Source organism: Spermophilus citellus (genome assembly GCF_964194105.1).
Source record: "Spermophilus citellus genome assembly, chromosome: 16".
In the NCBI taxonomy this organism is placed as follows: domain Eukaryota; kingdom Metazoa; phylum Chordata; class Mammalia; order Rodentia; family Sciuridae; genus Spermophilus; species Spermophilus citellus.
In genome coordinates this window covers 44,950,983-44,965,274 of record NC_138196.1, presented here as the reverse complement: position 1 = coordinate 44,965,274, position 14,292 = coordinate 44,950,983, and the positions used below count along the sequence as shown (strand labels likewise).

General features: G+C 36.2%; 1 protein-coding gene across 3 annotated transcripts in view; it reads right to left on the bottom strand.

Moving 5' to 3' along the window:
- The window catches only part of TUSC3 (tumor suppressor candidate 3), a 217,148-nt gene extending 203,117 nt beyond the window's left edge, over window positions 1-14,031 (bottom strand). For 2 of the 3 annotated variants that reach the window (XM_081269285.1, XM_081269286.1), the window contains exon 1: window positions 13,719-14,031. In XM_081269285.1, the coding sequence (XP_081125411.1) occupies window positions 13,719-13,856 (138 nt within the window). In that variant the 5' untranslated portion in view covers window positions 13,857-14,031. The remainder of the gene's footprint in view (window positions 1-13,718) is intronic. The other variant, XM_081269284.1, reaches the window with a different exon arrangement.
- Window positions 14,032-14,292: the final 261 nt, after the last annotated feature.

The window sequence follows — 14,292 nt, the reverse complement described above, 5'->3', positions numbered from 1 at the left end:
AGAGAGAAAATCTGAGGCTGGCTGCAAAGAACAGAGAGCACAGACAGCAAGAAAACATGAAACTTAGTCCAACAAATAAGGAACCGACTTCTGTCAATAACTTGAATGAGAAAAAAAAAAAAAAAAGACCTGGAGATCTAGAATAGAATTAGAACCAAACAACACTGAATTTCAGCCTCCTAACACCCTGAACAGAGAACTTAACTATGCTATACCCAGACTTATAGAGAAACTATAAGACAAGACCTGGGTGTAACTTTAAGCCATTTGTTGCAATTTATTATATGTTTGTTTTAAATTAACATACTCACAAACCACCCATGTACTCATGTCCTATTTCTTAATGTTCATAGATTATTCAGCTTAAGAGGGGAATATGAGAGTCATAGAAAGAAATACTGCAAAGCTGTTTTATTTAGTTATACCACATCTTCTAAGAGATAAGATTATTTTAGAACAGGGCATTTTATGTACAATCCACAAATGATAACATCTCAGAAGAAAACCATGAGATAATAGTAGTCAGTAAATCACTGCTGTACTTACCCTCATGCAGTATTTGTACAGTGATATCCCATTTATAAAACAATACTGAGAAGTTTTTAATCTCAAAAATCCATGAAGCCAGACTCCTGTATAATTGGTATCAATGTTGCTGTATTTCCACTTTTTATCTAAGGCCTGAAAGTTTACTTAAAATGAATTATATTCTCTACTTGTTAATAGTTTTGATAACCTACATTCAAAAATCATACATTACTGGTATATTTTTATCATGAAACTATAAACTATTATGAATTCATATTGTCATACATCTCATAAAAGGGCCCACAACTAAAAGGGTCAATCTATAACAAATTTAGCTAAAACTAATACTTCTATACAAACACTTGCTTAGAGTAAATGATCAAATGTTGTCTATTTCTACAAGATCATTTAAACAGAAGTAATATTTCATACAGCTAGGAAATAATACAAATATTAAAAGGTCTATCTGATTCATGAAACTGTTCTATCATTAGGAAACTGGTTTGAGACCTTGGAAGATACAAAAGAATGGAGGTTACTGTTAATATTGCCTAACAACATTTCTTTTTAAAAATATTTTTATTAGCTGTTGATGGATATTTATTTATTTATTCATTTATGGTGCTGAGAATTGAACCCAATACCTCACACATGCTAGGCAAGCACTCTACCACTGAGCCACAACCCCAGACCAACAATTTCTCTTTTAAGAAATACTTACAGTCACCTAACCAAGGGAAAAATCCTACTGAAAATTGTCAAAATCACAACTAATGTGTATATTTCAAATCTCTTCTCTAGAACTCCAAATTTGAGTAGTCCCTCCAATAACTTAATAATACTTCATTATTTTATGAGTCAAATTACATTGTCTCACAATAATATTTTAAAACTGTATTAAAAAGTGAAGGATGTCAAGAATCTAAGAAACAATCAAAATAGTTTAGGTTATAATGCATGCACTAACAGCTCCAAACATCAGTAATTAAAATAATTAAAGATGCACAATCTCCATCATGATCATCTTCAAAACAACCAGGTTTTCTTTTTCTTTTCTAAAAAAAGAAACTATAATCTAAACTAATAATTTGCAAAGATAAGCAATAGGGCTAGACTTCACATTATCTGCTTTTCTCACTTTAATTCCATCCATAACAATGCCAAACAAAGCCAGCATGGTGGGGGCAAACCTGTAATCTCAGAGACCTGGGAGGTTAAAGTAGGAGTATCACAAGTTTAAGGCCAGTCTCAGCAATTTAGCAAGGCCCTAAGCAATTTAATGAGATCCTCTCTCAAAATTAAAGCAGGGAGGGGGGCTAGGAATGTGACTCAGTGGTTAAGCACCCTGGGTTCAATCCCCAGTGCCAAGAAAAAGGAAGGAAGGAAGGAAGGAAGGAAGGAAGGAAGGAAGGAAGGAAGGAAGGGAGGGAGGGAGGGAGGGAGGGAGGGAGGGAGGGAGGGAAGGGGGGAAGGAAGGAAGGAAGGGAAGGGGGGAAGGAAGGGAAGGGGGGAAGGAAGGGAAGGGGGGAAGGAAGGGAAGGGGGGAAGGAAGGGAAGGGAGGAAGGAAGGGAAGGGAGGAAGGAAGGGAAGGGAGGAAGGAAGGGAAGGGAGGAAGGAAGGGAAGGGAGGAAGGAAGGGAAGGGAGGAAGGAAGGGAAGGGAGGAAGGGAAGGGGAGGAAGGGAAGGGGAGGAAGGGAAGGGGAGGGAAGGGAAGGGGAGGGAAGGGAAGGGGAGGGAAGGGAAGGGAAGGGAAGGGAAGGGAAGGGAAGGGAAGGGAAGGAAGGGAAGGGAAGGAAGGGAAGGGAAGGAAGGGAAGGGAAGGAAGGGAAGGGAAGGAAAGGAAAGGAAGGAAAGGAAAGGAAGGAAAGGAAAGGAAGGAAAGGAAAGGAAGGAAAGGAAGGAAAGGAAGGAAAGGAAGGAAAGGAAGGAAGGAAGGAAAGAAAGGAAAGAAAGGAAAGAAAGGAAAGAAAGAAAAGAAAGAAAAAGAAAGAAAAAAAAGAAAAGAAAGGAAAGAACGAACGAACGAACCTAACAGAGAAAGGGAGAAACACCAAAGCAAGTTATATAAAGTATCACAGGTCTGACCTGGATGCCCAAGTAAACAATAATTAGGTTGGGTGCCATTGCACACACCTATAATCCCAGTGGCTCAGTAGGCTGAGACAGGAGGATTGTAAATTCAAAGCCTGCCTCAGCAAAAGCAAGGCCCTAAGAAACTCAGTGAGACCCTGTGAGTAAATAAAATACAAAGTAGGGATGGGGATGTGGCTCAGTGGCCAAGTGCCCCCTCAGTTCAATCGCTGGTACCCATAAAAACAAAAATGAAAACAAAAAACACAATGATTAAATCAACAGTATGACAAAAATCCATACTACACACCCAGAATTCATTCACCAATCTCAGCACCAAAGCTAACATGCATTAAGCACTCACTATGCACCAGATTTTACTACTTACACTATCATCTCATTTATGACTCACAACTCTATAGTAGGATCCATCAGACTATCTCCACTTCACAGATAAGGAAATTGAGGCTTAGATAAAATAATTTGACCAAAACAACTTTACTAATCATTTACCAAACATAAGGCATTATGATTGAATATGCTATGGGGGAAAAACAATTTCTCCTCAAAGGGTATATCTAATAAATAGAATGACAACAGACAACACTGCACATGAGGTTATAACAAAACAGAGATTCACCTAGGCAAGCATCAAAAAGCACTTCATCCAAAACGGAGAAGAAGGGTCACTCACCTAAATTAATACTGGTAGGAAGCATTTAAGAGTGGTGAGGTACAGAACAGAAAGGTAGACCAATGCTCATTCAGGAAAAAGCACTAAGGAACATGCAAAGAATCTTAGATTGTATCCTACAAGGCCACTGGTATTTAAACTGCACTCCTCAAAGATTGAATTCTCCTGAGAAGTCCCAGCAGATATCTTTGGCTGAGGTGGGACAGAGGCGATTTAAAAAAAGTTTGAGGTTCAGAGAAATGTGTCCAGATATCTGCATTTGGCAAATAGATGTGTGAGAGTGTTTTATCTGTGATAGAATTATAACAGTTTGGGCAAGAAAGTCAGAACAGAACCTTACCCCTCATACATTATTAACCGTATAGATTAAATCCTTTAGATGTTAGGTGTGATCTAAGGTTACCTGAGTCTAACTTCATTTATTTAAATAACTTCACAAAGAAACAAATGGTCTAATTTTATAAATTATACTCTTACAGTGGTTAAGTTTCAGCAGTTTTAAAAGACTTGTCTGCCACATCTTTAGTCACTCTGTGGGTTCAAAATAAAATGTACAAGAATGAAACTAGAAACCTATCTCTAACACGGTACAAAAATCAATTCAAAAATGGATAGAGTTAAATGTAAGACCTGAAACTGTTAGAAGAAAACACTTTCAAACACTGGAATGGGCAAGGATGTTTTCAGTAAGATCCCAAAAGTACAGGAGACAAAACCATAAAGAGACAAATGAGATAACACAAAACTAAAATGCATTTAAAAAGCAAAGGAAATAACCACCAGAACAAAGAGACAACCTAGAGAATGAGAGAAAATAGTTGCAAACTATACATTTCACAAGGGGTTAATATTCAGAATATATAAAGCACTCCAAATTTCAACAGTATAAAAGTAACCCAATTTAAAAATGAGCAACAGAACTACATAGCCATCTCTCAGGACACATACAACCTGGCAACAAGTATATGAAAAGTTGCTCAGTGTCACTAATCATTAAAAAAAAATTTTTTAAAAAACACAACGAAATATCACCTCATCCTAATAAGAATGATCATTCTCAAAAAGATAACAAGTGATGATGAGTATGTGGCAAAAAGGGAAATCTTGTATACATTTGTGGGAATATAAATTAATATAGCCATTATGGAAAACTGAAGAGATGTTCCTCAAAAACCATGTGATCCATCAATCCTACTACTGGGTTTATATACACAAAGGAAGTTCAATCAATATGTCAAAGAGACTTCTGTACTCTCTTGTTTATTGCACGGGTATTCACAGTAGATAAGAAATGGAAACAACACAAGTGTTTATCAACTGCTAAATGAATACTGAAAATGAAGTACATATACACAATGCAATACTATCCAGCCATAAAAAAAAGAATGAAATCCTGTCATTTTTGACAATGAGGATGGAACTATTAAGTCAGACACAGAAAGATAAGTACTACATGATCTCATTCATATGCAGAATATAATTTTAAAACATTGATTCTGGTGGCTAGCGGCTGGGGAAAGGAGGCAGAAGGGAGCATGGGGAATGGTTGATCAATGGGTACACTAAGTTACATTAGCTAGGAGTACTGGTGTGCTACTGCACAGTAAGGTGACTGTAGATGACAACAATGTATTGTGTATTTTAAAAAGCTAGAAGAATGTTGAATGCTTTTACTATAAATAAAAAATGTTCAGGGAAATATCTAATCTGATTCAAACATTACACAATGTATACATATTTTGAATCATCACAAGGCATCCTATGTGATATCCAACTCATATACAGATCCATTTGAAACAAATTAAATTGGAATTAAAAAAAACATTTAAACAAGTTCCCTAGAACAGGAATTCCATAAATGATAAACTATGTAAAGATAAAAGAAGGAATAATGACAGTTATAAAATAATATGAAAATGTTAAAGGAGGAAATACCATGACAGCATAAATTCTCTTAAAACAGATCATAGAAATATAGAAACAAAAACTCTGGTGTCAGCAAACCTTATTTCTAGTCCCAGCTTCCTTATTTAGCCCAAAATCTGACATTTCCCATTCACTACATTGTATAATGTAGTATTAAAAAAATTCTATAGTTACTATTTTGATGTGCACTGTGCTCCAGGATGAAAGCATGCAACTCCTGTGGCTGTCAGTTGGAAGCAAAGTTGAATTAGAATGCCATTATGACAGTGCTAAACGTTGATTCAGCCACCCTTCCTTCCCATAAAGACTCCAAAAAAAAAAAAAATGTATTGGAAACAATGGCAAGACAGAGCACAATCACTCCTGCTTCATCAGGATGAAAAGTCCCTTTATTCCCCTTGAAAACTCCAGCTCTTAAAAAAACATGGCCCAATCAGCATACCTTCTTAAGAAATCCGTTTTAGTTTTGCCTAATATTAACTCAAATGTTAATCAAAAGAATGTTACTAAAATATGATTTCTTTTTTCAAAATAAAGGTATTTCCCTGTATTTTATTTAGTGTGCCTTTAAAATGAAACCACCTGCTCATCTATTATACACACAAAATATTTTTAAAAGCATTCACATGTAAAATGAATCATATACAGAAAATATATCTGAGGCATATATTACTCTTCCACTCTTTTCTTGGGCTGGCAGCTTTTAAGACACATATTAAGCTTACAGTATTTTTATTAAAAGCTTTTGGTTCATACAATATTTAAATAGAATTTCAAACATACAATGAAACAAAATTCTATCAATAGAAGAAACACATGGAAAAATTCACTTCTGCACAAATGAGATTCAAGGATCAGAAACTGAGATTCAAGGATCAGAAAGGGTTATGCACACTTGCATAATCATCTACTAATATTTAAATAATCCTCTACTAATTCATAAATAGGGTTATGAAGCTAGTTATTAAAACATAGAGTAGAAGGAGAACTTTGGAGTAAAACGGTAAGTGTACAAATTGTAAAAACAGGGTCAAAACCCTCTATTTGTCTGGGTACAGTAGTACACACCTGTAATCCCAGCAGCTTGGGAGGCTGAGGATCACAAGTTCAAAGCCAGCCTCAATAATTTAGCAAGGCCCTAAGCAGCTGAGTGAGACCCTGTCTTAAAATAAAAAGGGTGAGGTAAAGCACCTAGGCTTAATCACTGATACAAAAAAAAAAAAAAAAAAAAACTTCAGTAATTTCTTCTTTAGCAGAATGCTTTATGATACAACTATAAATCCAATTTGAAATTTCCTAAACAATAAGGAAGGTTATTGTTATAGTTTAAATGTGGTGTCCCCAAAAAGCTCACATGTGAGACAATGCAAGAAGGTTTAGAGGAGAAATAATTGGGTTGTAAGAGTCTTAACCCAATCAGTGAATTAATCCCCTGATAACTGAGTGGTAACTGAAGTGGTCCGGGTGGCTGGAGGAGGTGGGAATTGGGGGTGTGGCTTTGGGGTATACAGTTGTATCTGACAAGTGGAGACCTCTCTCTGTGCTTCCTGATCATCATGTGAGCTGGTTCTCTCAGCCACTCTTCCACCTTGATATTCTGCCTTACCTAGAGCCCCAAGGAATAGAACCAGCCTTCTATGGACTAAGATCTTGAAACTGTGAGCCCTCTAATAAACTTTTCCTCCCCTCTGGTTGGGTGCTTTCAGTCACAGCAGCGAGAAAAGCTGACTAAAACACTTATTAACTTCAGAACACAAGAGTCCAGAGTTAGAACAATAACAAGGTTAGCTAAGTTACATAATCAAGACCTCACATTCTTATCATTTTCCTCCACAGGTTTTGCTTCAAGCTTGTACCATCATAATTACAAGTTGAGATCAGCAACTCAAGCATCCCACTGTCATACACATACTCAAAGACAGAAAGAGAAAATTTACCTTCTTGCATCCTTTAAGAACAAAGAAACTTGCCCAAAATTGTATCATCTGCTCACTTTTAAAACAACAATTTGAAAGATGCTGGAAAAATCATGATGATCTTTGACTAATAAAAATTACTACTTGGAGCTTGCAATAGTCCCAGCTAAACCAAACCAAAAGTCAGGCAAACAAGACTATCTGCCACGATCATCATGTGAAAATTATATATAACTGTCTTAGTCAATTTAGGCTGCTACAACAAATTACCTTAGACTGGGGAGCTTAAAAAACAGATTTATTTCCACCTTTCTAGAGTCTGAAAGTTCAACATCAGGGTGCCAGCATGGTCAGGTTCTGATAAGGGCCCTCTTCAGAATGCTGACTTGTCACTATATCTTCACAAAGCGGAAAAACAAGAACGATCAGGTGCCTTTTATAAGAATTCTACCCACAGGATCTAATCACTTCCCAAAGGCTCTCCAATACCATCACAATACCTCTAATACCATCACATTAGGGTTAGGAATTCAAATTATAAATTTTGGAAGGGCACAAACATGCAATGCATTTCAATAATCTAATTAAGTGAAAGGCCTAGCATCCTGTCTACTGTATTGCTACTTTCTTTATCTTTTCCTGATACAATTTAAGACTTATTTTCAACTCCCAATTTACCAAATTCAGGAATTTATACTAAGGTATTACACTCTATTTAAAATTTAAACAGATTACACAATTTATAAATAATTACAAAAAATAAGTTTTACCACTTATGTGAACTAACTTGCCAATAGCTTTCTGTGTCTGTAAGCAGAGCCAAAAATATCAAAATATTTCCAAAACGTAAGTCACATAATATTAACATCTAAATAAACCATCTCTAAAAGATATACTTATAAAATATTTGCATTAAATACAATCAATACCACATTTATTTAACATACTGAACTGCCCCTTTCCATCACAGTTACTTGATTTCTCAAGGTAACATGAAGGAAAAAGAAAATTTCTGACATCTTCAAGTATAAAACTCAATAGGTATTTTTGATGATCAACAAAAACTTTAATAAATATGTCAATAAGGACTTACTTTTATTCAAAACTGTCTTCAGCTCATGAATTTCTTCAGGATGCTATCTGTACTAAAATGTTTATTAAGTTACAGATTCCAAAACACTCAATAAGCTAGCTCATGATCTTTTTTTTTCCAGAGTTAAAGAGAAATATAGATAGGCAGAGAGAAACTAATTACTATGAAAAAAGTATTATCTATTCTTCTAGATAACAATGTTGAAGCTTTAATATTCAGCCTAAATACTTGAATGTTTACATATTTATGTATAATAACAGGAACCCAATTTTTAAAATTCTCTCCTTAAATCCATGTATAATTCCACAAGAAATCATGTAATCACAGACTCTACATACTATCTGCAAAATACAATTTAAGAACTACAAAGAGAGCTGAGGTTGTGGCTCAGTGGTAGAGTGCTCACCTAGCACATGTGAGGCACTGAGTTTAAGCCTCAGCACCACATTAAATAAATAAATAAATAGATAGATAGATAAATAAATAAATAAAGGTATTGTATCCATCTACAACTAAATAAATGTTAAAAAAAACTGCAAAGATGCATTATACTGGCAGGTGGTTAGATTAAAAAAAATGAAGCTCTTCAACATTAAAAGTTTGTTTACCATAAAACAACACTGTTAATAGCAATGAGAAATCAGACGGACCAGATGGAGAGAGGAAAGGATGATACGCTCAATAGATATGCTCAATTTGAGGAACTGCAGAAATCTTGTCCTAACAACAGAAATAAAAACTACATAGAGATCAGCAGAAGTATTATCCATTTGTTACACACTTACACACACACACACACACACACACACACACACACACACACTACTGTTATGCAACAAATAGTCATTTTTTTCATCTACCCATTTTCTAGCAGGGAACACATTACTCCTACACTTAACCAAAGATAAATTTTCTATTTTGGTAGAATTACCATGATGCTCCAAGAGGAATTCTTATGCAGATAAGCTAATCACGATAGTCTAATACAGTGAAGAAACCAACATCAGTCACGGGCATAACAGACTGCACTGGCATTCAAATTACTAAATATTTAGGGCAAAAGAGAAAGAATGAAAAAGTAAATGTAACAAAAGGTTAAGTGTTAATATTGTCTGCTTTGTTACATACTTGCCAGTGGTATATTTACCTCTAAGAAAATACCCTAAAAATGTTCCCTTTTGATGAAATTTCTCAAAGAGATAATTATTCGTGGGTTTCTACACAACTTGTGAGTGGAGCTACAGACTTAACTTGGTTTTGGATTATCTTTTTAAGGATGTTGTGTAGCATAAAGCCATCATGTCAAAATTATATATAACTGTCTTAGTCAAGACAGAGTTCTCTATTTAAAAAAAAAAAAAAAAGTGGGCTCGGTAGTGCACATCTGTAATCCTAGTGGCTAAGGAGGCAGAGGCAAGTTCAGAGGATCACAAGTTCAAAGCCAGCCTCTGCAATTTAGCAAGGCACTAAGCAACTTAGCAAGACCTTCTCTCAAAAGAAAAAATAAAAAGGGGTGGGGATGTGATGCAGGGGTAAAGCGCCCCTGGGTTCAATCACTGGTACCAAAAAAAGAAAAAAATTAAAAAGCGTGTGCATTTTAAAATATGTGGGTTCCCTACAGTCAAGGTTGCTCTCCTGTAATTCAACTACTACATACCTGAGGATCACCTGGCCCTCTTACACTGCCCTGAACCAATTAAAGCTCAAGGAACCAATGCATATGTTGATACTCTGGCAACTTTAGTGTTGTAATATATTCATGTACCTAAAAGTCATGGAATTCTGTGACACATTCCTCATGGAATGCCGTGATACAGGAATACCATACCTTCTGCCATCATCCAAGAAACTGGAGCTCTTGGACAGGCACATTTGGCTATTCTGAGTAAGACTGTCATTTTCAATCATTCTTCAAAGATTATCACACACATAATCTAACCTAAATGAAACAACTGCCTGACATCAGCATCATCTGTCTTTTATATGTATGCAGATCAATGTAAAATTGTTATGCATTTCTAAAAGTTGTACTGTTTGCATACTTCTTCCACTTAAGTTCTTTGCTTAAAGGAAACTTCTATTGCTTACCTCCATCTTCTCCCTTGTTATCATTTTCTAAGTAAAATTTCTATTTCACAGTTGGGACACTAGAAATTAGATATCATTCATCCAGTGTAAAACATGTTTAAAAACATTAATTGCATACAGAATTATGTCAAAGGCAGCTGAACAATTTTAAGCAAATATTTTACTAATCTCCCAGAAAGCATTTATGAGTAAATCAATTTTTCATATTGCATATTCATTATACCTACATATCCTAGCCTATTAACTAATTACATTCCTTGCAAATATAATAAATTATTATAACGGCTGTTTTTGATGACTAACAAATCAATACTTCTACTGTAATTCATTATACAATTTGAGCTCTGTTTACATAATCAGAAGAGGTCATTATAAATTACAACAATTCCAAAGGAAGCTGATTAACTGATATAATAATCTATGAAATAGAAAAACTATCAAAAGAAAAGCAAAATGCATTAATATACAAATGAAAACTACTAAAAGGCCAAAGTCTTCCACACTCACATCACATCATTTTAATTTGAGAATTAAACATTACTTTTTAATGACTGTATTTAATATAATTAAGAGATGTGGCTTAAGAATCCTCACTTTTCTTTGTCTATCCACTTAACTATTCCTACATATATTCTTAAACAGAATACATAACAAAACTAATTATTTTTAAGGAATAAAAATATCATCATGAAGAAACGTGTATATAAACATATACATAATACATATACGTGTACATGCACATACATATACACAAATGCATGGAGTACCACTAATTCTGATGCAAAATCTCTATGTGCAAAATTCTCAACATAAAAGTCTAGAATTTTCAGTGTTTCATCATAAGTAATAGATAATCTATTTTAGAAGCCATATAATTTATTATCATCATAAAGCTTAAAAATAATTTTTTAAAAATCTTACATTTTAGAATTTCACCATACTAGCATGTTTATTTAAATAAGAAACACATAATAGCTACTTACCACTTATTGATCATCAGTTATGTTCTAGTCATCACACTAGTTACTACATAAACTTATTTAATCCCAACAATGATCCCAAGATATAGGTATTATATCTGTATTTTTTAAAAAAAAGGAACCAGAATTCAGCAACATTAAATGGTTTGCCTGGTGTCATACAATCAAGGACTGAGTTATAACTATATCATTTGTCTGACTCAAGAAAACATGTTGTAAATATTACCACCACAATTATTACTTCCTTAAAAGCAAATAATACACATTCTTGACTCCAGACTCAATTTTAGAGTTCAATCTGGATTCCCAAGAAAGAAAAGCTCTTCATGCCATGTCAACTATTCTGATATATAATGGTAGTCATATTCATTGCAGTAAACTACATTTCAGCTGCTATACTTTCTGGTTCAATGGCAAATCTTACTCTGGGCATCAGATTCTAATGTCAGCAAAGAAAGAAACCACACACAGAAAAAAAAAAGAGATACCCCTGAAAAAGCATCATACTAATGAACAATCATTTCTCATTATTTCCAATGTATAATGTTTTTATTCCAATAATGGAAGATATCACAGTTTGCTAACAGAGTACCATATACAGAACTGGCCTATAATACTTCAGAGACCTAAGTATCAAAACTTCAAATGTTTTTAATATGCCTTTTTTTCCATAAAGAAAAATACATGGTTACTGTAACACCACCATATATCAGTATTAGCTTCTCCTTTTTATGAGAAAAAGAATAATTTTGGAAGATGCTCATTTTCAATCTTCAGCATTGTTCTCCCCAGTTTTTCATTTTAAAAATACCTTCTATAAAATATATCTTAATGGAAATATACTACTGACTTTTAGATTTAGTTAATTACACTGGTATCATCTTTACATATTCAAGTAATATTACAAATGGAGACACTAAGATGCCATGAACCTGTACCCTTTTTGCATTTTTTCCCTCTGCAGTTTAAAGAGTAGTCCTAAGTGACATTCCCAGGAGATAAAACATAGAATTTCCATGGAATTCCTCATCATATTTTATTGCTCTCTGCTCTGGTAACTCACAAAAAAAGAAAAAGAAAAAAAGTCTACTACTCAATCTTCTACTTTTCTCATCAACAACTATAAAACCTAAAACTCTCGAAATATAGCATATAAATACCAAGTATTAAAAATATATCTTCAATTTATATTTCTAAATACAACTGTAACAAAACTAGTGATTCTCTAAATGTTGTTGTCAAAACTCCACAAGGAATTTTGTATGGCCTAATTTCATGCTAAAATTAAAAACAAAAAACTAACAGTCATTAATATTGCCAGGTATGGTGGTGCACGCTTGTATTTCCAGTGGCTCAGGAGGCTGAAGCAGGAGGATCTCAAGTTCAAAGCCAGCCTCAGCAAAAGCAGCCCTAAGCAACTCAGTGTGAGCCTCTGTCCCTAAATAAAATACAAAATAGGGCTGAGGATGTGGCTCAGTGGTTAAGTGCCACTGAGTTTAATCCCCAGGACCCAAAAGGAAAAAAGAAAAAAAAAAAACAGTTAATATTGACCACAGTTTTTTCTGCAATGATTAATGAGAAAAGACAAAACGATTACTTCGAAAGTTATCTATTTTTTCACTCTCTATCCAGCTATTAAGAAATTTCTGGCAATACCTTGATTCAAATTATGAGACATGTGTAGTTGTGTAATTCCACCAAAGAAAAACCATCTTGGATTATATAAACAGTATATTAACCAAAATGATCCACAATTAGAAACACTGAATTTTTCTTCTGAAACTTCTAGATCAATCATCCATAGTAATGATGCATAACCGAATTCACAAATAACTCTGCAATTACTTTAAACACAGTCGTTTCAAATCTCACTCTGGCCAAAATTAAAGACTAAGATTAAAATCCGGTGATCTGAACTTCACCCAAAAATGTGCATAACGTAAATAATGTGAGGTTATTTCACAATTACACAATTTTAGAAGGTATAATTCAGAATAGAGAAAAACTTAAAACACTCTCAATATTCTGTTTAATCCAGAAAAGGAGAAAAATAAAGAGTTAAATAGTTCCTGGAGCTTTATAAATACTTCTCAAGGGTATTTTCTCATCCACCACACCCCTTTCAGCGACACCAGCGCCCAAAGCTCGGCCTGCACACAGAGGGACTCTCAGTGGTCCTAAGTGACATTCCCAGGAGCAGCCCAGGGCAGCCAAGCGGACGCGTCCTTTCCCCTTCAGGGGACAGTACTGGGCTAAAAGGTTGCGGACCGCAAAGCACCCGCCCCTAGGCCTCCACCCACGCGGCCGCCACCGCCCACGCCCCGCGGCCCTGCTGCCTAGCAACGATGCGGGGCTTCCTGGCAACGTGTCCCGCCCCAGCCCGCCCAGGCCCACTCGAGAAAGCCAACAGGATTCATTCTACCTCTTTTTTCTTCTGTCCTCCCCCGAGCTGGATGCAGAGAAGCAGCAGCAGGAGGAGAAAGGGAAAGCTCCCGGTGGGCAGGTACCGCAGCCGCCGCCCCGCCTGTCTCCGGCGTGAAGGAGAGGCCCGGGCACCCATCGCCGCAGGGCAGTGTCTCCTCCACGCGCGGTAACCGTGAGCGCCCAGCTCCTACTGCGCCCCACACCTGCCAGGCCAGCCGCCAGGAGCCTCCTGGCTGGGGCCTCGGGGTGGCAACGGCTCAGGGAAGGAGCTGGGTGGAGGCCGAGGACACACGGAGGAGGAGACTGACAGCGCATCCGGTTCACCGGGAGAGAGACCTGGAAAGGCGCTGGATGGGGCAGGAAGTGGGCGTGGCGAGGAAGAGGGGGCTCGGTGCGCGCGGCGCGGAGTTCTCACCACGACTGTACCCTGAGCCCCACATAGGGAAGAGAGGCTGTTGTCTATCTTGCTCAATCAGAAACTGTCCTTTTGAAACTAGGTCCCAGAAATAAGCAAGGGACCTCTCAGTCCAATACTTTACCTGGTTGCCTTCTTGGGTGATGGAGAGCTTTGA